We start from the raw sequence: 25,962 nt of genomic DNA on the forward strand, positions 1-25,962 counted from the left end.
AGGTCCAGACTTTCGCAAAGCATCCTAGTTGTACTTTCTATGCCTGCCTGAAACTTCCCTCTTTTGTTTGCAAGTAGCCAGGATCAACATGTGACATTCCCTGAAGGGTGGCCTTGATACCAAGACTAACATTGTGAATACTTCCTTGACATTGGCTGAAGACTCTTGCCTGGTGTATAATAGCACTCACCTTTTCCAGAATGGTAACTCGTGAGCAGCTCAGCCTGCAAACTACCAATGTTCTCCTCCTCTATTGTTTGCAACTGAAAATTGAGCTTAAGAAAACATTACCTCATCTTATGAAAGCTATTAGTTTACACTCCTGATTTCCCTCACTGCAGTTACTCTTGTTCAAGATAAGCTATCTGCTACATCATATTCCTTTATCTTTTTTATTGCTAATAATGCCTCAAACCTTACATTTTCGCTTTACTAGAAAAGATTCAATAGCTACATGTTCCTGAAATTTGACAGTCACAAACTCCATTAATGTCCTTGCACTGCTTATTATCATCTGTTTCAGCAAGATCTACTGTCACCTCGAGTCAACTCCATGCACATCCCCTAAATCTTCTAGATTCCATACACTCCAGAACAGCAGTTTCTTATATAAAATCATACAAAATATTTATTCAAGCCCACAGAGTTATGACCCACTGCATTTCCGCTCCCTGAACAATTATTTAAAACAAACATATACATGAGGTTAGTCATTCCAGTTCTAACTCTAGAAAAATCTCCCCTCCACTAATTCTTTCCTTCACCATTTATTATAAAGTCAAGCCCCTCAAAGGGCTAAGACTAAGAAGCCTGCTGTAGATCAGATCACTTTCTCACTGTCCTCAAAGGCATCATCAGATTTCATACTGTTCTACTGTTTTCCAGCCATGGAGTACACTGATCTGCCTCAGCATAAAACTATGTATTTGTTGCCAGCCTGAAACTTCATACTGTAGTTCTTTGAATGTGCAGGGACACAGATTACCACTAAAATGTCTTGTATTATCAAACAATATACAATAGGAAAACTTAGTGACAAAGATGCAACAATTCTCCATCTCTGCATTTTACTATGAGTGGTTTAAAATTATGAAACTCACATCTAAAATCAAAAAGAACCTTTAAGACTTGTTTCTCTGCCTATTATTTTAAACATACTAATAGTAATTTTTTGTGTTAATTTTAACCATCATGTTTCTTCTCAAATACTGGAAGAACGAGCTTAATTGAGATACTGGGGAAGAAAAAACATTTCTTATGGTTTGAATTTATTTCTAGAATAAAACACTATTATTAAAAGCTAACTAATTTAAAAGCAAAAAATCACAGGTATTACAGACATAAAAATCAATGCAATGCAGAAGTGATTTGACACTGTAAATTTTATCCCTTCACAAAAGTCAATTTAATTTACTGGGTATTGAGAGGCATACTTCCCAAGTGGTCTTTCCTAGTAAATTAGCCAAAGTAGAGCATAATGGAAAATTCCTGCACGTTTATACCAAAACTTACAAATAAATTTGTATTATTGATCAATACACACCTATTAAATACATCCAAACATGGTATGTGAACATATTCTGTATCTATTAGAATGACAACTAGGATTTTCCCTACGTGGAAAGTTTATGCACTATAGCCTTAGAAAAAGACAGAAGTAAAATTGGAGGCAGAAGTAAATTAACCTTATCACAAAATTAAAACACCTGAAATTTACTGGGAGGCTTCAAGAAAATCTGGATATAATTAAAATCAAGTGCAACATTTGGTAGCAAGTGCAGTGAAGTCTTTGTCTCAAATATGTTTCTGAAAGAAAAACATTTCCAACTCTCAGCTGAGGTGCTTTTATTTTTTCAGTGTGTCAACAGGTTGTAAGTTTAGACTATTTAATCTATCATCTTTGTCTTCAATTTAAATCCACCTCAAACTTACCAGTCTTGAGCAGCTCTGCAGTGCCAATAAAATACTAGAAATTACAACTTTGGAATACCTATATGTTTAAACTGAAAGAAAATTTCTCTCAGGTTTCTTCTTACCCTTGATATTTCTTTGATGTTGTTTTCCTATATAATCTTTGCTCAGTATTTTTCAGTCTGTTGTCACTAGAATGGGAGGAGTCTTCAATTATGTATGCTAGTAAATGGATGAAGGCCAAGGTTTGATTATTCTGCTTTTCCCCATTCACTTTCCTCTGTTTGTGTCAGAAAAGTTTAATACTGTCTATGAATGTAAAACATAGTTACATATACACAGATATTAGCCTAATGTTAGTTCAAAGGGGTACACATACTCAAACTTCAAGCTTTCATAAATTTCAGCCAGGTACCACTAGCCCACGAACATACAACCCTGAAAAATCCCCCATCTTAATTTTCTGCTGATATGTTGAAGTTCTTCTAAAGACAAAGCACTACACTCTGTGCCTTAAAAGAAGTGATCTTGTTCAGTTCCAGTTCTCTAAACTCAGACAGGAAAGAAAAATTTGACAGATTTCAGCAGTAACAGTAAAAACTGAGAAAGCAAAAAATAAGAAAGCCTATTTACAACAGCCGCAAGACATAGAATGCCTTTTTATCGATGTATACTGTAACTATGTCTAGTCATTTCAGAAAGCACCTTCATTTTAATAATGTATTACTACATTATTAAATACATTGCTGTTAATTTGTCTTATAGATAATCACGCCATATGATATGCATATTTAATTTATTTAAAATATAGATTTATCAATTGACTGTCATCCAGAAATTAATGAAGTATGGAACAAAATCAGATGTATACATCAATGTCTTGATATCACAAACAGTTTCTCCAAAGCATCACAGGCAGATTTCACCAGTGAGGAAAATTCTGTCCTTCAATACGTTCCTTGCTGATGCCCAGACTGACCGCAGACCTGAGTTACTGTTTGCTCACAGACATAAAACTAAGTGATGCTGGCAATTAAAATAAAAACACACACTCAGGCACAATCTTCACAAAGCTGAATTTTCCTGTTAACATAAGGAGAACTTGGATACAAATTTTCCATGGCTGGCTTCAAAACCTTTTGAGAACTGTACCTTGTGACACAACCAGAGTACAGCAAAGCCTGTTCTTAGGCAGATATCAAGGTTAGATCGCCAGGAAGGCCCATCCTGGCAGATAAGCACAGGGCTCCCTCAGCACCAGTATGAGAGCTCAGCAGTCGGAGAATATCAATCTGGTAAACTTTTTCTTGTGTTAGCCTGTAAGAGAGTGGGGCAGCCACGCTCCCTGCTTCCCTTCAATACTGCGTCCTGCATTACCCAGCTGCAGTAAAGGAGGCCCTTTTGATTCCTGGATGAAGAGGTAACCCAGCAGGGATACCCTGGGGGTATGTTGAAGCCAGGGAGAGAAATCAGCTGGGTCTAGAGTTTCAAAATGGTTCCCATTTATCATATTGCACTCACTGCTTTAAGGATGAAATGAGAAGCAAAAGTTCACTTGCACAGTGCAGGACTTCAGGCCAAGCACTAAATCTAAATCTGCATAAGCACCTGTTTACAAGGAAGAATATATTACTACACATGGGTTTCAAACAGTTTTAAATTCCTCATTTTTCCAAGAGCCTTGTGCAGGGGGGAGGGGGCAATTACACTAGTTCGTTGACAGACAAGGCAATCCCATAGGGCGTGCTGAAGACAAACAATGGAAACTGTATATTAATGTGTTGCTCTTTCTCTTATGTATCTACCCTCCTTGTATCCCACTCCAATGCTAGCTACTTCATGTATTTATATACACATATACATGTATAAACACATATGTTTATACACGTACAAACATACATGTATGGCATGTAAAATATACACTAAAATAAGACATTAATTATGTATATATTTGAATGAAAATAATCTGGTTATCTAACAATTAATTTATATTTCAAGAACTAAAATCAGGCTCCAAAGAGAACTGTGATAATACTTAGGAAAATATACTTTTCAGGTGAAGTTTTGAATCTCCTACAAGAAAGCATTGCATAATTACAGATATCCAACAGTGCAGCTTCCTCAGCAAAAGCTTCTTCTTAAATGGGGTAAAATGGATAAAATAAGTATCATATACATAAGTTCACATGATTATACTTAAATTCATCCACAGTTTTTATGCATGGTCAGATAATTCTACTGAAAATTGATTGAGGAGTGAAGGTACTTCCTTCATTTTCATTTAAAAGTTAATACTTTAATCAGTACTGAAGGTTACAAATTAAAATACTTACAGAATAAAATACAGTAAAAATAGAGAGTACAAAGCTCCATTAATCCCCTTTTCCTTCCCACTCCCAGATAAAGAGACTACATTCATGTAGAAAAGACTGAGCAGAACTGTCCTACTAAGCCACAATGTCTTCACTATTTACATCATCTTTGTATTTCAGAAAATATGTAGTAACCTCACTACAGGAATTTAAAGGGTTTCCCCCTTTTAGCATTACCAGTTCCTTAATGGGAGAACAGGAGAAGCACATCCAAATTTGGGAGTCTCTTTAAATTTGAATTACTTATTCATATCTGATAATGATCATTAGATAGATCCATTTCTCCGTGGTTCCCATATCATACAGAAAACCTTTTTCCAAACTGCCTGCCATGATTTTATCACATTTCAGTTCACTGACTTTAAAGAAAATTAAAATAGCACTTTATAAACCTATTTCATAACCAGTAACTCTGCAATTTGTAATGGCAAAGCTACATCTTCAACATCTTTTAGAAATTCCATGCCTCAGGGTTCCACATTTGATCTTTAGCTTTCAAACAAATTTCTATGTATTTAAAAAGAAAATAGTTTTCAAAACTTACGTTGACTTTGAAGCTTTGTACTGAGCCATCCAAAAAGTGGACATTACAGATTATCTCTGATCGGGTTTTCTCTTTTGGTAGTTCTGATGCTCGTATGTTATTTATCCTCCCACCTAAGGCTCGTAAACGGGAGTTCATAACTATAGCTGAATAACCTATAAAACAAAAATTATGTTTAATAACAGTTCCTATAATTCACTGTGTTTAATCTGGTTTTTTTTAGAGAAACCCACAACATCATGAAGACATCATGAAGACATCATTACACCCCAGATACATATAGTAACAAATGCTTCCCACAGAAAAATAAATTGTAAAATTAGTACATTGTAAATCAGAACATGAATGCATAATATAGAGGGGCTTCCATGTTCTAAATGAGAACGTTCTATAGAGAATCACATGTAACCCTTACAATGTATACTCAGGTTTAGCATGGTCATTGCCTTAGCTTAAACCAGTAAAAAACTCAGACACCTGCTATGAACCAGGAAGGCAATGTCAAGACAAGTTTTCATCACCTGTAACTAGTAAACCTCTCATCCCCCTATAGATCTCCTACATACTTCTATATTTACCATGCAAGGTGCGTGACAATAGAACAATTCTGTTGACTCTCAACTAACAAAACAGTCTTCAGTTAATGCAGATCACATTCTGTCAAATAGCGTTTTGTTTTAGGAATATACATACAAACACCATATGTAAGGCAACCAGAGTTAACCTTAAAAGCACATCAATATTTTATAGCCTAGCACACATAAATTCAAAAAGCCAGAAAATTATATCCGAGAACTTCCCATAACCAGAAAGAAACTTGTTTTGTTGGAGTTTAATTTTTTCCTCTTTTTTTTGAAAAAACTTCACAAACACCAGAACTCTGAAGGACAGTTTTTATCAATGAAAAACAAAAGCCAACAAAAACAAAAACCCAAGGAAAAAAAAACAAAAACAACAAACAACCACCAAAACAAAACAAAGGCCATTCATTGAAATAAGAGATGAATTAAATACAGTCAAGCCTGTAAACATTTCAAGCCTCTCTTCACTAGATCAGTTTACCAATTAACATCACAGCATATAAAGCCAGTTGGCAAGCACAGCAGAGGATAGCTTTTCAGGTTAATTACCATACCAATTACCAAATCATACCTCACTTATTAGAGGCTAGCTGCAAAGAGACTTGCATAATATGAGTGTTTCCTAGACTGCTGTCCGAGCTAGACAGGATTAACGTCAGGACTATTTTGCAATGTCTCCTATTTTTGTGTCTGCCTTAAAAAATAGGCTGGGTTTTATTTTAAGGAGCTAAAGAAACTGAACAATTTGGAATAAAATAACTTTAAATTCTGAAACATCATATAGCTACTCACAAAAAGCAAATGTGAAATGCATAAAGAGCCGTGAGATGTAAAACTACATAGAGCACTAAAGGCAACGAAGCAGTGCAGTTATCCATGCTCATGTAATGATATTTAATCTACACTTAGAAGCAGCTGAAACAATTCCCTTCTCACAGAAAACTCAGTAGTCAGACACACAAAAGCATCCAAAAAGTACTGTCTCATACTTTTTTTTTTTGTCAGCCAGTTGGATCACTTGCTATTGTATATTTTCTAAATTTAAAACTGTAAGTTGCCAAGATTAATTTATCTAGTCAGCACACTGCATTTTTTTCCCAGGAGATCAGCAGTATTTTCCTGTTCTTTCCCAAAGGTGTGGTTTTGGGGTTTTGTTTGTTTACTAGCTTCGGCATTTTTGTTTTCTTTTGTGTTTAAAGGAAAGGAAAAAGGAAGATGTGATCTGCAGGTGAATTCTGAACAGTATTTCCATATAAACCGTTATACATTCCTGTTACTCTGAAATTGTTCCTGACATACAGTCTGCAGTTAGTGTATGTTAATTTTCTATTATTTTTTTTAATCCACAAAATGGGTTATCTAATGGAGTTATCTAATTATGAAGTAAATGAAGACAGGTTACAACTATGTATCTCACGTGCTTTTCTAGCAGCTAAGTTTAAAGATATTTTTTCAGCACTGTGTTCACCCTTTACCAAAAAGCCAGGTGACTACATGAATTATACTGCAAAGTATTTTCTCCCCTTTTCACCCTCAAAGGTCAAAACCCCCCCACTTTTTACTTGCAGAAATAGCTTTCTACGCAGTAGTCCAGTTATGGGTAGCATAAAGTTATTCTTCGCTGTGGGCCAGCCACTGGATGAGAGAGGTTTTTGCTAGGCAGATTCAAAGATTCCTCAGGCTGGCCTCCAGGGCTCAGTCTGCATTGCAATGCCCAGCACTCCTGGAGCTTACAGACTTCTCTGCTCTTGGCAAAATGCTATATGACCCGTCTCATATTCCCCAAATTGTTCTCACTTGCCACCCTCAATGCTTCCTGTCTTACATTTCCACCATTCCCATTTTCTAAGAATGTTCTACTTGTCTTCCACCTTAGCAAGGCTTCAGCAGAGAGCAACAACCACAGGAGTCTCCAGCACTCAGCTCCTGATCTGCCTGGAGAAAGAAGAAAAATCACACTCAGGTCCTGCATTTCTAATGCAGAGCATGCTGCAGGTCGAGCCATGCTTGGAGACCCTGTAGAAATTATAGGTAGATACCAGAATCCTAGTCACTCTCCAGCAAAGCATTATTTTTCAAGTGTTACAAAATAACTAAGAACATGCTACTCACTTCTTCAAGCTTCAAATAAACAAGTTGATATAAAACCCTAACATTTTTATGTGTATAAGCTTGCTATCCAGAAAAAAAATAATTAAAAAACAACAAAACCCTCAAACTTTTATAACTGAAAAAACAAACCTGAATACACTGATAATTTTTATTTAACTGACATGCATAGCAGTACAAGTAATTATAGGTCCACTTCATACCAAGGTCCCTCTTTGCAGAAAGCCTAGCATGTGACCTGGGTAACCTAACCCAATCTTAAGGTAGATATGATAGGCTTGGTTTAATTTTCAGATTTTGGTCTTTTATGTTCTTCATAACTTAACCCCCTAACAAATCTTCCCCCCTTCTGTATCAATTTCTACATGAAATTCAACCATTGCCCCCGATAAATCATCCTATACTCCCTAAAACCAAACCCAGATCTCCACTGAATGCTGTCAACCAGACACACAATAGAGGACAGGAATTTCACCCTAAAGTCATCTGCAACAAAGATGAAATACCATTTTGAAGTTTTTCACAAAATAATGAGAATTGAATACGTCAAAGAGATACAATATGCACTGTTACTGCTGAACTTCCACATATCCTCCAGCAAGTCAGACCTGCTCTTTTCTATGCCATAAACCTGTTAATAGCCTGTCTTCCAGCATCCACAGAAGTTATCAAAGAACAAATAGTAGCACACACATGCATACTGCTGTTCATTATGAAATCAGAGAGGTGCTCAGTTTTAGATTAAAGCTACAGTTGGCTTTTATGCTAGTTCTTCACATTTACATTTGTTTTAATATCTTCAGGTTATGTGCTGGTTGCCCCCAACTAAAATAGTAACTTGCAAATTCATCACAAGAAATTCAAACCCAGTCGTTTAATCAAATGGTCTTGAGTTCACAAATGAAAACTTAGAATTCCTTGATTTTTACCATTTTATGAAAGTGCAAACCAGTAACACAGAGTTCATGGTTTGTGTTTACAGCATGCAAAGACTCCCGGCTGAAGCTGTCCTTGACAGAGACAGCTGACTGTGGAAACTGTGCCAAGGCTGGGATAAATGCCTGAGTGTTTGGATGCCACAGCCATCAGTCAACTGGAGCTGAAATGGCCTAATCCAGCCTCAGGAAACTGCCACCCACCAGCTGGGAGCCCCAAGCAGAGAAAGCCAGACTCTCTACTTCCCACCTACATGGCCTTTAACATTAACCTGCAGATGGAGAGTTCCTCTGAAGGAGCTATTTCACAGGTGTCTCAGCAAAAGCACCAGCCTAAGTCATTTTGTGTGTCCTAGCTTAATGTCCTGTACACTCAGTAAGTCTGTAAGGCAATAACTTTGCAAATCCCTAGTCTACCAGGCAAGGGAAAGAGAACAGAAGAGCAGCAAGCAACTGAGTTACTAGCACCTGCTCTACGACTTTTCCTCCCTCCGTATATGACCTGTGCTTAAAGCTGTAGTTTACATAGATCCAGATTACTGAAACAGCAGGTGGAACCATGTGAAGTAAACTGCAATGGCAGCTGCTTTTGGGACAGGCAGAAGGTCCTGGAGATCCCAAGTAAGACCAGATGCCAGCAATGAGCTTCCAGCCCCGAGCAACCAGGAGCAGCCATTACATGCAAATTCTAGCTCCCTCTTTGTAGTCTCAGGCAGGAAGCTAATTTACAAAACAAACTACCAAAGAAAACTATAAGACCAATTTGAACATTATCAACAAGTGAATAGTTTAGTAATTATTCCCTTTTCCCTAAATTAAGCCTCTCGAATCCAGAAAGTTGAGAGTAGTATTTTAATTATAAAACAAACAAAACCGCCCCCAAAACACAGTTATTTTCACCCTAAGGTACAAAACAAACATAAGGAATTCTATCCCATAATCAAACATGTAGCAGGCTTACAGGAGCAGCAAACACAGCTACAGAAAGAAGTTAATGTTTTCCAAGTACATTAAACACATTTCTGAACAAGTTTGGTTATGCATGCCTTCTACTACAACAATACTGCAGTCAAGCAGAACAAAACCAATGTGTTTTCCTCATCTTTTGTAATGAAGACTGATGTTTAAAAATACTTCTTTCGTACAAGTATTTAATTTCTTTTCAACTCGCTTAGAAGCTGTTGGTAAAGAAACATAAGTCCTGATTCTCAGTATAACTGCCATTAATGTGCTTGTTAACAAGGAATTAAATCAAGAGCAGAGTTGCTGAGTATATACTTAAGGACCTTCCACATATAATCACACCCTATATAAATGTGAGGGTTTTGTTTTGTTTTTTTTTAAATGAAATATTAATTACCCATTCCACTTGGTAAATGGGGCTATTTCTACTCCTACAAGTGGGTGAAATCAGTTTTTCCAGCAGAAGACTATGTCAATGTAGATGTTCTCAGAGTTTCTTTATAGTCATGACTCAAAATGTACAGTTCCATGTTGGGATCTTGAAAATGGTAAATATTGCAGAATCTGTAAGAATGTCATACATGAAAGGGCAGAGCTTCTAACGTACTTATATTGTCTTGTCTGAGTGACCACCTCTGGCAATGAAAGGAAAAATCCATAGTACTAAATACATGGCCAAGGTCTTTTATGTCCTTTCAATAATAGTTACATTTTATGGTTACCTATTGCTTTATTTAAAATATATGAAATAAAATACATGGCAATACAAAGATGTATACCAAATTGCAAGTGGTTTTTTTATCAATGTATAAGACACCCAACACAAAGGCTCTTCAGCATGCACCAGCTTTTCCCCAGTTGCTGGTTAAAATAAACTTCCAATTTATCATCCAAAAAGAGTAACTCTAGTGAATCTGAATTTTTTGCAGTCATCTATATTCTGATTAACCTTCCCATGTAGTTAAGAATTATTTACACACCTCAAAGCCATATCTGGCATCTTAATGAGGGTTAAATTACCCAGTCAGATTTTCCTGAAAGAAAGCTGAAGTTTAACTCAACACCTACGAAAAACAGCTTCTGTTTTCACCTTCTGCAAAGGAAACACTTCATCTTGTCTACATTAACAACGAGAAACTAACATCTGTCCATTAATGTAAAAATTTAACTCTAATATTTCACTGGAAAATCCCATGAGGTATTTAACCACAACACAATATTTACAAGTTCTCATAAATTACAAAGCATTACTAAAGCAACAACCCAAGTAAAAGATAAACTGAATTTTGAGCAATGTGTGCAGGTTATAACTTGTTCCTTACCTATAGTTATTTCCCGCAAACTTTTCCTGACATTTTGATAATAAATTACACAGAAAGTGAATTTGAAAGCCAGAAGTATCACATGATGAAACTTTGCACCACTTGAAAAAAAAAAACAAAACCAATTACACTACATAGAACAAGCAGGAAAGCCTTAGATTAAGCATTACAGCTTACACCTCCAAGTTGAGATACAAAGAAAGAGACTTCTCACAGCATCTTCTTTCTTAGAACCAGAATAAAGCTTAATATCCATGTTGAATATCCAACCCACAAAGCAGTAGCTGTAGGTCTTACAGCTGTCACTCCTAAGACAGACAGCAATATCATTGCAATAGAAGCTTTCCACCCCAAAATTAAAATCAGCATTGCAAAAAAATGAAGATTCAACTTGCTTATATTTGCTTCCTGTGGCTAACATCTGTGATATATTCCAGCACAGCAAAATTCTTTACCTGTAATATAAGTAATTCATAAGTCTAGTAATGCAGTCTGAGAATATGTTACCAAAAACTGCATGAAAAAGTTTTCAGACATTCTAGTCATCAACTTAAGTTTTCCACAAAAAGTGATTTTACAGGCAGATATTACAGGAAATAAGTCCATTTAGTAAAAAAAAAAAAAAAAAAAATAAAATTTTAAAAAAGATTAATAATAACAAGCATGGGTATTTTAAAGGTATGTTTTAAATTGGTATATGAAAATATCTATATTAATATATATTCCTTCACATATTTACCAGAACCAGTACAGAACAGAGTAAAGAAAAAAATTCTTGCATAATAAAATATAATTATAGTTCTTCTTCATCTGACAACCCTTTATGTTGAGTTCCTCCACAAACAAGCCCTCAGGGTAGGACTGTATATATATGATGGTATCTTTATTTTCTTATTTAGATTGTACTTGAAAGCATTTTATAGTTTTAATGAAGGTAGTTACAAGGAAAAAAGCCTCAATTTAAAACCAAACAACAAACCACAAGTAATTTTGAATATTCTTTCCTTTGCTAACCTCCAGAAAATAGGAAACTAACTTTTTCTTTTCCTTTTAAAAGCCAAAAAGTAAGTAGACAAACTGGATTGTTTCTATGTCTAAAAATCAGGTACCTACTTACGGCTCAGTATTCATTGCCTCTAAGAAGAAAATTGAATATATAGTTGAAGAAATTAAAAAAAACTCTACACAAGAGGTTAGGCGCTTAATTAGCGCATAAGTTTATTAAGTGCTTTCCTGAACTTCATTTAGCTTCCATTATAACATATCCCTAGTAAACTTGTATTGTAAAGAATTTTCAAGAGAAATCCAGCTACTTTGAACTCTGGATTCAGGAAGACCACACATGAGCGTCAAAGATGGACTGGAGGAGGTGGCAGCACAGGAAACAAGCCTGCATTTTAGCTCTAGCATTACACTGTATCTTGACTGACATACCCGTAAGATCCCATTAAGCCAATAACATACTGAAGGTAATGAAAGCACTGTAAGAAGCTGCATAAACCTGGCACAGATAAGCCATGCAGCCAGTAAGCCACCCACTCTTAATTCAGCTCTGCTGCCTGGTACATATGTACACTCAGGCAGTTGGGCTGGGGACAAAACTTCTGTTGGGGACCATCCAGTCTCTCGATGGAGGGCAGAAGGGGACCTGCTGACAGACTCTCTTCTGACTGTTAATTATACATTAATATTGGTTAAGTTACAGGAAGCAGAGCTGCACTTGCAGTGGCAGAGTAACAACACAAAGTAAATTAATTATCCTTAAAAAAAGGAAATACCTGTCAAAGGTTTGTTATATATAAAAATAAATATTTTCATTCCAAGACAAGTTTTGGAGACAAACACTTTACCTCAATCTTTCTGAGACCTTTCTCGGAGGGGGGAGAAGGGGGATGGGAATACCCCCATCTCCTTTTGTTATCCTACATCCTATAAATTGTTGCCTTTAAAGTCTTAAAACTTGCACAGCTTCAGGAATACAAGCAGTTCTTGCTATTAAGTCTGAAGAGGACACAGACTGGCTCGCTATGAAGCAGCACGAGCTGCCATAACACGTTAACAAAGTCTATTTGGACAAAAGAGTTGTATTCTTTACATAGTCACAGCCTTCACATGTTGGAGGGAAAAAATAATAATAATAATTACCCCATCCTCTCACCAACATATTTCACAGCAAGACTGGTTATCTGAAAACTTAATCTTGAAATCAGATAACCTAAAGGTAATTAAATTCTAGAAGAGCTTACTAGTAGAAAAACAATACTGACCCTCAATTTCAGTACTCAGGTTCCTAAGAGACTTTAATCCAACTTCTGAGGAAAATACTTGGCTCTCCTTTGCAAAGTATCAAACCAGATTGTATGAACGACCCTTCAAACTTTCAAAGGTGTGAATCTCACACCTTGGTCATGCCAATTTCACTTATCCTGCTTTACATACATAAACCCATGCAGCCCAGTCATGGCAGGATCCAATGTGTCATCCTACACAGCTTGAAGTGTCACTGTTAGACCTGGGGTACTGGATTAACACTAGTTCAGAGATACCATCTACTGCATGCAGAGTGAGCGAGAAGATCAGCAAATGGCAGGAAAAAGCAACTGAAGCAATAGCAGAGACCCGCTCCTTACGCTGGTCAAGTGTTATAAAATAGAGATGAGACATACTTGTAATGCTTTCACATATTCAGTAGTTTTTATTGCTTATGTAAGAGATCTTAATGATGTTTATTTAAAAACTCATTTCTAAAATAACACCTTAAGCCAGTGAGTTCAGGGCAATAACAGCTCATTGCTCCACTTCCTGGACAGTGTCAATTGAAGAATTCAGGAACTCTACAGTTTCCTCTATCGCCTGTCTCAGCTTTAAATGGCACAACAGCACAAAAGAAAACTGGCTCACCAAAAATACAAGAGCTACCACTGATTTATTTCCTAAATAATGCCTTTTGGGGGCTACAAACATTGCATGTATTCAAATTAGAAACTGCAAAATGAAAGTCAAAGTTGACCCTTCTTGGCTTGACAGTGTCTTACATTAACAACACTGAAGAGTGGAACATGAAAAGCTAAGTCAAAGTGAAAGCTGAGCACTGCAGTGCCCAACGACCAACATTTCCCATAAATAGTTCAGGATAGACTGAGGTAGATGAAGGTATTTTTTATTTAAAAGAAAAGAAAGAAAAACTGCCATGTTGTAAAATCAAGTAATTAACTATGAAGCTGTGTGCACACCTACAGCATTTGGGTGACCAAATAAAGCCATTAGTTTAAATACAGTGAAAAACTTATGCCTTGACATTTTCAAAACCCTAAGTAAGCATTCACCACTGAATTTTACAAAGAGAAGCTACTAAAGTATTCTGAAACCTCAGGTATCAAGTTAATTACTGTAACAAAATTTAAATATAAAAAGACAATAAACAAAATTAGTAGGCAATTAACTGTATTTCATGAAACTATTGTATGACAGATGAGAACCATCATGTCAGCTTTACTGCCAAGTAAAGTTGTGATAATTAAGCAAAATTTTAATCATCTGCATTACAGATTCAGGAAGGGATGTAGAAAAACAACCAACCAAAAGCTCTCCTAAGGATTAAATCAGATACATCCAAAACATAAAGGGAAAATTGTAATTTTAATATATCCACAGTATGATATCAGTTAAGCAGTCTAGAAACTACCTGTGCTACTTCTACCGATTTTAAAAACACAGAAAAATCCTTAAAGTAAAATAGGGACTATCCACACAAATGTCACACTATCCACTAGGCTTGCAGAGGTCAATACTAATCTCCACCTCCTCTACTGTAAAACAAATACATAAATAGAAATTTCCCCTTTGAGAAGTGACAAAACTTTGCTGAGAATGTCAGAAAAGCATCAAGTTCCCATACCATGTTCCCTATGTGAGACACGCTGGCTTTTCATAGAGTACAACAGTTCAAAGTTATACTCAAGAGCTAAAACACTACTTATCTATATTGAAACAACATTTAATTTGCTAACACAGCAGGAGGGTCTATAAATAAAAAAAATCATGGCTTGCAAGTAATAATACCTCTCATGAATTGGTTCCTACAGGTGTATTAAAAAAAAAGATACCAACTTTGAAAAAAAACAAGCTTCTCCTCTTATTTCAACTGCATGTCCAAAGTATTTTTCCCCCATATATTAATCAGTCCATTAAAAGATCTCTTTCTGCAGTTTTTCTTTCTGATTAACACAATACATTTTTCACATCAAAGCTACAGTAACCAAACATTTCATTCATTTCAACAGGACTTTTGTTATCATGCCTCACATTTCATCCTATTTCTTTAGAGTAAAATAAATTTGTTTTTTAACAAGAAGGAAAGAAGCAGCTCATAAACAGAATAGAGTGTAAACTCAACACAAGGCTGTGAATCTATGTCTCCCTATAATTTTTCTGATGTTGTCACTAAGGGTAACTTGCAAACAGGTCACTTTCATCCTCTCCGTATTGAACACGGATCATAACTGAAGTAATTGTTAATGCATACTTTTTAAAAACTTGAAAAAGCAGGCAGCATGTTTTAGGTAAGTGGATTGTGAATAAACAACTTAAGAACTTGTTGTTACAGTGCTATGTACTTTCGTAGCATAACTAAAGAGCAAGTTTCTACAAAAGAACTGAACAGAGTTTTAAATGCCATGCTGACAGATGCTGCCAGCAGTGGTGACTGCCATCCATTGCCAAGAGAGGGAGAGGAAGGAGAACAAACACCTTAATCATGGCTGTGAAAGTATTAATGCCACAGAAAGCTGAACAGACTTTTAAAGAAAATGGGAATTCCACAGGAATTTTGGTAATGCATGGTTACAAAACCCAAGAAAAAGCCTGAATTTACAGGTGACTGAAGTTTCTTTCTGGCATGAGCAGGGCTGATTAGTGAATCCAGATTGTGAAATCTGTCCGTCACTTGAGTATCAGAGGAAAAGCAAATAAAAAATAAAGAGCAAGAGGAACAAACACAGAATAACACCAGACAGCAGTGTGCAAAACCTGCACTGGTTCAGAATAATCTTGTTTTCTGTGTAAGTCTACCCCATCTACACATTTAATCAATAAAATTGAGAAAAGTTTGGAAGTTCTGGGATCTACAGCTGCCTGAAGTTATTTTGAAGAATTGGGATACAAAGCCATTTGTAGTGATGTCTTCATGAACTTACACACATGGAATATCGGATGGTCTTATGATACCAAAAATCAAAACTGCATATTTGCCCATCATTACTGTTAAAGATTTCTACTATCACCCACATACTAGCTAAAACAGTTTTTATTGCTTTCACAAACCTCAGGAGGCAAATAACTGCCGCCAAGACATACAGCAGAAGTTTTCTTCTGGAAATGGTACTCAGCTGACAAATTCAAGCAGATTACTAAGTAATTTTTAATTATATGCTAGATTTTTATCAGAATGCTTGATCCCATAGTACATTAACCCCCATTAATGTTTTGCACTGTTACCCAGTGTTTTCACTGATGGTCACTATTTAATCTGCTTCTCAACACAACATCAGACTGTGTGTCATTCAAACTTCGGAAGAAAAAGTTTCATCACTGGCAGCAAAAAAATCCAGTTCATATTTTTACAAGAAAACATTTCTGTTGAAGAATCAATCAGATCCCATGAGAAAACCCATCTTGTGAATTGTGTTAATTAACAAAAACACTCTTTAGAATTACTATGATTAATTTTTTTGCACCCAGATTTTTCTTTCAGATCTTAAAACTTCATGGAAATCTTTTCTGTACATTCATGGTTCACCTATTTTATAATCCATGATCTGACACGAGCTTTTAAAATTTCTTCCCTCAAGCATGAGAGAGGACTACTTCTGCTATAAAACTTAAAATTACAAAAGGTCTGCAAAGGGATGTGGAACAAAGAATTGGAAATTGTGCCGCTAACCACAGAATACTATTGAAAAAGATATTATGGTAGAATAACCTAACCATAGCAATTGTTCTTTTTAAAATGGGACAGACACAACAGCAACCAGCAAATTAGAAATTGTTATGCTATGGAGACAACATAAAACTGACAACCTAACTTCAATCTATAAGGACAGAAAAATAATTTTCTTCCAGACACTATTCAGTTTATCCTCACAGACAGTTCAAAATGGCACAAGATAAGAAGACCCTCAAATCTCACAAAACTAGCTTGTTTGAAGGAATTACACTAAGTTCTACCTCTCAAACTACAGGAAAGAGCTTGAAAATGTGTTGCAAAAGTCTTGGAACTCAGAGCCAGCACCAACATAATGTGAAGAAATTAAAAGGCTTCCTGATAATTTGTTCGCAACGGTTACATATTCAGATTAGCAAAATTGAAGGTATTATGTATGAAGTTTATTTGCCATGTGGGGGCCTGGGGGATAACTTCTCCAAAAAGTTTATAAACATGATGTTTTGTAAGCCTTTAAGAAGAAAAAACAAATGGACATTTTGAAATGCCAGCCTACGAACATCCACACTTAATAAACAACTGTCGTGGAAGAATAGTTTTATGCTATTCTTTCCTCTCTATCTTCATCTCACCTTCCTCCCAATTTATGACTAGCTGACAAATTTGCATTCTAAAACCAAAGCACAGCTCTTTTTCTTCCCCTTTCAGTTTGTTGCAGAGACTTCAAAACACCTAGGTTCACATCAATTTGTATTCTTCTATCTAATAACATCAAACTGCTTGCCAGAACCTGCAGTAGCAAGGACTGAATACAGTACTTGTCCTGCAGAAAGAAATTAGGTAAACAACAACAACAAAAAAATAAAGCAACACTGCCACTCAAAATGGCTAGGCCTTTTTCCAATTCCTGCCCATGCTTGGGTGTCCTCACTTTAAAAGAAGGCAATTCCTACACACAGTGAAGAAAAAAAATAGGTAAACATACGACAGCACACTTCCTAGCTTGCAAACAATCTGTGCTTTCAGTTTTTCCATAAGCATTCAAACAGTGTATGCTTTAGACCAGATGAATCTAAACATTTAGGTCTTTACCTCCCTATTACACCATTTTTTCATCACCCTCCAGACTTAACAAACACCAAGCAACCACAGCATACCAGACCACAAGGAAACCACTCCGAAAAGGATTCATCTAAAAGATGCTGTGTTGTCCATCCACCACAAACACAGTAGCAATTATCTTTAAAACAGTTCCTTCCTTTCAATAAAACTCACTTACGCCCCAATAGGGTCAAAAAGCAGCCACTTGGTCAGCATGCAATGCAGCTTTGGTACTAAGCTTAGCCACAAGCTACTGGCCAGCCAGCCAGCCAGGTCTCTGGCAGTACAAAACACCTCCCTGGACCAGGACAGGCAGAGCACCCTTCCACCATCACAGGGTGGGTGAAAATATTTGGCTAAGTTTTAGGCAAACACCTGCCATGAAGCTAGCAAAGTGACACACTACTTTTTCTTGGTTGTGTGGGCTTTTAATTCATGGTGCTGGCAAAGAGGCAAGTCTGCCTATTCCAGTTGCTACAAGTGATGTGAACAGGCACAGGCACTGTTCTGACAGCTGGTGTTCAATCCCAAACCAAGGGGGATGCACTGGGAAGCTGGAAACCTGAGGCCAGTGAAGGGGATACCCATCAGAATGGTGAGAGAAGGTGGCCTGAATTTAGAGTGAGAAGGAGCCATGTCAACCATGACTGGAGTCTAGGGCTAACACTTTACTCTCCAATGAAGGCAGTAGAGTGAGATTTTGGAAAGGTGACTTGGTAAAGAGCTGCTTACTCACGAGTGGAGTACTCCTTTGGGATTAGTTTTCTGTTTTGTTTTAGGGTTTTTTGTGTTTTGTTGGGTTTGTTGTTATTTCTTCAACTCTCCTACTGACATACAGCGCCTTCAGAAGGAATTCAAATTCATTCAGGTCTTTTTCATTTTTAACACAACTATCCAACAAATGAGCATTTTTAACAAAGCTTCCAGGTTATCTGAAGTAATGCAAATCTCTAGAACCTTGCATTTACAAGCTTGTTAAAAGTCCCACGCACAGCCAGACTCACATAATTCACAGCATTAAACAACATCCATGTTTGCGAATGCATCTTTATTATCCATTATGTATATAAACCGCTGCTATTTTTCAGAGTTTTAAACTTGGAGGCTAGTTTAGTTTTTTTAGATTTAAATCACTAAATACACGAGACATTTTTAAACACACACCAAGTTTTGCCTAGTAGATCTGACATTCCCCAATCCTTCCTACTTCAGTTCGTGTATTCCTGGCCAGCAGGTAGAACATTTATCTACTTTCCGCAATGCAATCTTAGCGTGCTGTGGCAACCGATTAGAGAGGAATGCAGGCACTAGGCCAGCATTGCTCATTTATACTGAAACAGGAGTAAAAAAAAAGGAGAGTTTTGCTCACAGTGTTGAGATCCTGTATCTCTCTCCCAGTTTCTCCACCTTAAGGTGCTTTTGCATGGCAGTGACATTGAGTAATGCCTCCCACTAGGCAAATTCCTCAAAACTAAATGTGGAAGGGCTGGGAGAGGCGAGGAGGGAGTTGACTGCAGCACCTTATCAGGGTAGAGCTATGATCGCAGAACAGCTGGACGGAGAAATAGAACAGAAGTCTACAAGCACTAATGCTTTATTTATTTCACAACTCTGCAAGACACCAGAAGTACATTTTGTAGGAAAGGCATCAAAACAAGGTCTACTTGAGAACACAATACTGTGTTTCTGGTTTTGCCTAGGACTACTCAGTCAAGCACAAGCAAGTGAAACAGCAAATCAATGACAAAAATGCCCATTTCCCTGGAAAGAACTGATTGTTATGAGAGCTTTAAATGAGACATTAATTTGAAGTCGATTCTTCAAACAGTGTTGCCAAGCTTATTTTACCTCAGTAATTGAATAAAGCAGATTAACAACTTGATTTTAAAAGCTATTAGCTAAACCTTTATATAGATTTCTAATATTTAAGCTTATGCTGTGATCAGTAACAAAGGTAATGACCCCTATTTCAGATTGCCTACCCTGAATTATACATCTATAAAAAAATATTTAGCTTGGTTTATTTAATCTTAGTTGCTTTTGTAGTGCAAAATGTACCCTGTCATAAGCAGGTAAGTGGTCTGCCTGCCCACAAGAGCTTTCTGAATGTGACATCAATATTTGCACATGCTGAATGCACTCAACTCTCACCTGATCTTTGGAATCAAAGTACAAATTCTGGCCTATGCCATATACACTTTCCTACTACTAATAAAACCTAGAATCTCACCTAAGCAAGTTTGTCCCTTGAAGAAATAGGGTTGGGATTCAATTGCTGCATGTAACAGGAACTAACTGCCAAATCTAGCCAAAACTTGACCAAAACTGATTACCAAGGCATCATTCATGCAGTAGCATACAGTCCCTCTTTTGAAGCAATATGACAAGAACAGGAATTCTTTCAAAGTAAAGACAACCTGCAAGACTAATCAGAATTAAGTGGAAGAGGAGCTTTGTTGAGGACTTCATGCAATGACAGGCTCGTTGTCTACCCTGAGCCAGCAAATGCCCAGCAACCAAAGAGCAGGAGAGCAACGTGCTTGAAAGGGAACTCTAAGAGAACATCACAGCAGAGCTCTGGCTGAGAAGCAGTTCAAAAACCTCCAGGAGAAATCAGAAAGGGAATGCCTCCCAGTTTATTTCATATTCTGTTCATGAGGAAAGGGCTCTCCTGTCCATAAATTGCAAAGCATTGTATCACATAATGTCCAAATGAAAAAATAAATCAAAACTGATAAGGCTAACCAAATCTATGAATAGTGTAGAATCTGAAGAGCATAAGGGTTTTCAATTAGAATAAGCAGAAGACCAGACACATAAACAAGTACTGGATGACTGAAAGCATAATGGGATGGGTTGGAACAAAGCAAACAGTAACAAGAGTATGAGAGCAATGCAGGGAGAGGAGGAAGAAAAAATTAGATAAGATATTGGAGGGGAGTTATCTGGAGTCTCTAAAACAATGAATAAAGTGTGTTGGTTTGTTCCTGAAGAACTAGATCAGAGCCAAGGGAAAAATAAAAATAAAAAACTAGGATAGGTCATGTTCTCATTTGTACAAATTCCTACTAGCACCATTAAAAAAAACAGGTAAAATAACAAAAAAAAACCAATAACAAGAACAAAAAAATGTTTAGACCATCAATTACTGAATTACTGTGAAATATAAGACTGGGGCTTGAATGGATTTTTCTTGGGGTTTTGGAGGTTTTGTGTTTGTGTTTTTTAAATGCCCTTTGAAGTTTCAGTATTTTTTGTGGGTTTCCCTTCACAAATATTAGATAGTATGATTTCATGCTGAGCTAGAATACTTCCTTGACAGCACTGTTAGTCCTAGTCAGTCTCAAAGTATGTTATCTGCACAGTTGGGTAAGGAGTTGTATGCATCTCATTCAACTATCTGGCATTCTCTTACTGTTGAATTTGTCATTTTCTCCATCATTTCTCAAATATGTTGTGTAAAGACAGCTGACTAATAGTGACCACACATGCACATTACCTTCTGTGCCAGACACACACTACTGCACTTAAATACAGAACTTGTTTTCCAAACAGATAAAAGGTTTGACCTGCTATAAAAGTAGTATAAAGTACATATAAGTACAATATTTTGCCAGTATTCAATTTTAATGCTTCCAATCAACTCATCAGCTCTGCCCTATTCCATCCCCAGAAACAGAAGGAAACAAAAACCTCAGAACAAAAATGACAACTCTATCCAGAAGCATGATTACAACCATTATCACAGACCTTACTAATTACTTTCTTCCACCTCAAGCTGCCAACCACATTTCAGCATATAATATTTTATCAAACCATCTTCTTCCTGCCTCCAAGAACTTTATGCTTGATGACCGATACTAAATGACTAAGAAAAAAACTGTGAATGTTGCCAAAGACATACTAAACTAGTACTAAACTAGAGTACTAAGCCTGTAAGGAAGAAAAGCACAGATACACATGGACTGTGTGCACTCTTACTTGAACAGACTGAATCAGAGGAAACATCTTGTAATTTATTCCACAAGAAAAACAGTATAATAAAACAGTTTTGATTAACTAATCAAAATTTTGGAAGGCAAAGAGTGCAGGATATCAAACATCTTAAATAAAGTTAAGTCCATATAGGGCTGTAGCACCTCTTCCTAAATTTATTAGTCCAATGTCTAGTGAATTATTCCAGTTTCCTCTTCATCAACTCGGTTGTTTGCCAAGTTCAAGAAATTTAGTGTCAAAATACAATGCAGTAAAGAAAATATCAGAAATGTTTACAAGCAGCAGAGTCACCTACCTTTTGGAATAACACTGAAAGTCAAAATAAAGGAAATTAAAAGGAAGAAAAGATAAAAAATAATTTGGTTTACAACACCAAGACCTCATTTGAAGCATTACTTAAGAGCAACAAACAAAGAACCTGCCTCTTTTTCTGGGTAAAACACACCCTTTTCAAAAAGTCAAAATGCAGGTTTCAGGTGGCCACTTTCCTCTGCTTTCTAGCCACGTAAAACTGGACCACAAACTAGGCTCTAAACCCAAGTCTGAAAGCGAGCCCCAGCAATGCTATTCCCCCACCAGTCCCCAAAGCCAGTTGCTCCAGGGCTGTGAGCCCTGGCACAGCCCTGCCCAGGCTGCAGCAGGAGTCCCACTCCCGTCAAAATGCGTGCACTGCTGTTGCTGCTGCTGAAACCCAAGGTGGAGGCTGGAGCAACTCATTAACCACACAGCCATAATTCCCTGCCAGGGCATGAGAAGCAGGTTCACAAACAACGCCCAGAGACAGTGCTTCCAGAGTGCCTGGGAGGTGTGCTGAGGCAGGACGTTTGCAGCCTAGTAGCTGATAGCAAACCCCAAGGGAATCCCATGCCCTGCCTGCCAGGAGAAAATGGACTCATTGCCAATAGTGGGCATGTAAAACCACCAATCTTTTTATTTTAGGGCTAGTCCATTTGAAGATCTTTTCTGCCTTTCCTCTCTGACCCACCTAGGGCAGCTGTCACCCACATCGTTATATTTGTAATTGTGCAAACAATGGTTAATTATAGATCTAGCTATCAGCACAGAAAGGTGACAGAACACTAGTGCCTGAAGTGGCGCTGTCTGTTTGAAGACGGCCTGTGACAGCTGCAATTATGCTAAGGAGTCAGGGAAGAGTAAGAAACATCTACATCAACCATCTCTTCTCACAGGTAAGCTCAACTGAAACACCTTGCTCCCCATTTCAGGAGTAGATTCTAAAATGGATGGGTGCCACATGAAAAAAGAAAGAACGGTTGACCTAAATGCAGAGAAAGACATCAAACGACAACAACAGCAACAAAATCAGCAAAAATACAGGAGGTAAAAACCAAAATTCTAAAATTTTTATTATTTTTTTTTTACTTAAAAGAAACGCTGACTTCGTAACTGTTTTTTTCCCTGCTGAAATGCTTTTACTAGCCGAGACAACTGCCATGGTTTCCCCTTAATGCAAAAACAAAGAAAAAAAAAAAAAAAAAGAGAGCCTGAGAGTAACAGTCAAATTTTGAGGTAAGAGAGGAGTAATTATAAAACAAGCTTCTAAGGTATACCCATATATGTACATGTGGCTTTGATTGCAAAGTTCAGCATTCAAAAGAGTATCCAAAAGTTACTAAGGAAACTCAACCGAAATCATAACTAAGCCAAGTAGTCCCTACGATTAATTTTACATGCCAGTCAGTCACAGATTAGCACACAGAGTTTTGAATATTTAAGTATATTTTCCCATGAAGCAGCTTACAAGACTTTAATCTCCAGTAACAGACACTTGAGTTCTACTCTGAAATTCAGGCCTAAATTTTTGGGTTTTCTACTGCATTGTGCACATTTCATGTGTTACATACACAGACATCACCATGCTAACACAGATCTTAGGGTTATTTCCTGAGCCAGTACACAGCAGAATTTCCTTGGCACAAACTAAAAGGCTAGTTAGCATGCTGTTACAGGGAAAGTCCAAAGAGTATATCAGCTTCTGAATGATTTCTACAATCAACTGCTGGGGCAAAAACAAAGACATGCAGCAGCAAGACAAACCACTAGAATGGGCCATTTTGAAAAAAAAAATAAAATAAAAAAAAAATAATCAAAAAAACAAGATTTGTCTACAGTATCTTGAAATATAAGTATCTCTGCTATTCATAAGTTTGTCTTAACATCTTAACATGCTCAATTTGTTCTGCGACAAATATATCAATATGTCTTTTATGTGTCTATATAAATAATGTATACACAGAGCCATAAAATCATCTTCATTCAGGCATTCATCATTAACATATGACCAATAATACAGAAAGAAACTGTATTTGGTACTACTAGTCAAATACTTTAAGATTCTATTTGAAACTAGGTTTTTCAATACTACTCTAGCAGTATGGTATACATAGAGCAAAATCCTATAGGAGGCAACCTGACCAAGAGCTCTTTCCTCATGTAGACTCAGCTCTCATATAAATGAAAATAAGTATCAGCATTATAGCTATTTCTCTCATACAGTACAACCGAGTCAGTTCCCTTAATAAAAATATCATTGTGTGGTGCTAAAGTTTTGCATTGGTGGACTAACTTATTTTTCACACTAATTTTTAGCAGAAAAAAACCCCTATTATTTTAACACAATTAATGTTATTTTAGGTAAGCTATCACCAATATTATAATAAAAAGGTGGCTACATGTGACCTAGATCACAGAATCATAGAAAAATCTAGGTTGGAAGTGATCTCTGGAGGTTATCTCATCTAACTGTTCTCAAAAAAAAGTAGGTCTTTAAAATAGATTTTCCAAGGTCCCATCAGGTCAGACACAGAGTATTTCTAGCAAGAAAATAAATAAAAATCAGCACACAAATGAACAAAACAACAGAAAACCCCTCCAAATACAAGAATAAACAGGTAGTTTAGTACACTAACAATTTCATAATTAAATTTATATACACTAACCTAATACATCATGTTGTCCAATAATACAGTCTAAGTACAAAGTGAAGACTGAAACTCATGTATTGCAGAAATTATCCAACACTGGACAACCGTCACATCTTAACACTCACAATGCAGCAGGAACCAACAGACATTATAAGTTAATGTCTCTGGAATATTTATTTCAAGTAACTACAGTTTATGATGTAAGTGACTGTTCAAGATATTAATTTACTATTGAACAATCTGGCAATGTATCAGCAATTCCTTTTCGTGGCTCCCTCTGGCACTGCTTACTGTCCTACTGAATCACACAGGCATACCAGGAAGCCTCTGATCCTATATGTACTACTACTCTCATCCCCTAGGATCCCCGGCTGAGCTCTCTTCTGCTTCCAGACCTCAAGCCTTCGGAGTCCTTCATAAGCTTCCTTACTGCCAGTAGCCCCCTCTTGTCTTGCCCAGCTATTAGTTAGAGGGTGTAGAGTGAGGCAACACAGGTAGTGGTTGCACCTGCTCACTCATTACCCTGTGGGCAAAAAAATATATACACCTGCTGAGCCTCACACTGAAGCCCTGTCCTTAGCACAGGCACTAACTTTTTTATATAGCTCACAGGTCAATGTCTGTAAGACATCTCAATTTATTTTGGTGTTTGTTTGTTTTATTTAAATGTGTTGAAACTAGCCAACAGTCTTGGACAGCCTGCTCTTTGGACAGCAAAACAGACCCAGGAGTTTAATGTTAATTTGATCCAATGTTGTTCAAAGTCACCTGACAGGACATCAAGGTTTAAAGTACTGAAGAAACAAACTTTCACCTTGCTTACTTGTCACACATCAACTGCCAAAAGGGATTCCAAGGGATGGAAAGCAGGGACACTAATAAAGTCAGGCTTGTCACACCATTTGACCTTATCTGCTGGTGAGAAGCACACTTATGGATTGCCTTGAAGCTGCCATCTAATCAATCCAGTAAAACAGGCTTTTTTTTATTACCCATGTTAAGAGTTCAACTTTGCATTATAACGTACAGCACATGGTTGTAAAGCCAGTTTTTCTCCTCGCTGCCAGAAAGAAAAGCAAATGAGCTTCAATAAATGATGCAAGCCACCTCTAACCAAGAAAGGCCATCAGACAATTCTATGCACCTGGCAGATGAGGAGCAAAGATACACACAGGACTGACTCAGTGCTTCGATCATCCCTACAACTGAGGTGGCACGGAGCGGAATACTTTCTTCAGAGCT

The 25,962-nt window shown here is 37.0% G+C and overlaps 1 protein-coding gene across 4 annotated transcripts in view; it reads right to left on the reverse strand.

Moving 5' to 3' along the window:
* Positions 1–25,962, reverse strand: part of PTPN3 (protein tyrosine phosphatase non-receptor type 3) — a 125,141-nt gene that overhangs the window by 88,599 nt on the left and 10,580 nt on the right. For 3 of the 4 annotated variants that reach the window (XM_051611339.1, XM_051611341.1, XM_051611338.1), the window contains exon 2: positions 4,828–4,982. In XM_051611339.1, the coding sequence (XP_051467299.1) occupies positions 4,828–4,965 (138 nt within the window). In that variant the 5' untranslated portion in view covers positions 4,966–4,982. Of the gene's footprint in view, positions 1–4,827; positions 4,983–7,279; positions 7,313–25,962 lie in introns of those variants that run through there. The other variant, XM_051611340.1, reaches the window with a different exon arrangement.

The sequence above is a fragment of the Apus apus genome, chromosome 2 (genome assembly GCF_020740795.1).
Source record: "Apus apus isolate bApuApu2 chromosome 2, bApuApu2.pri.cur, whole genome shotgun sequence".
NCBI classification, from domain to species: domain Eukaryota; kingdom Metazoa; phylum Chordata; class Aves; order Apodiformes; family Apodidae; genus Apus; species Apus apus.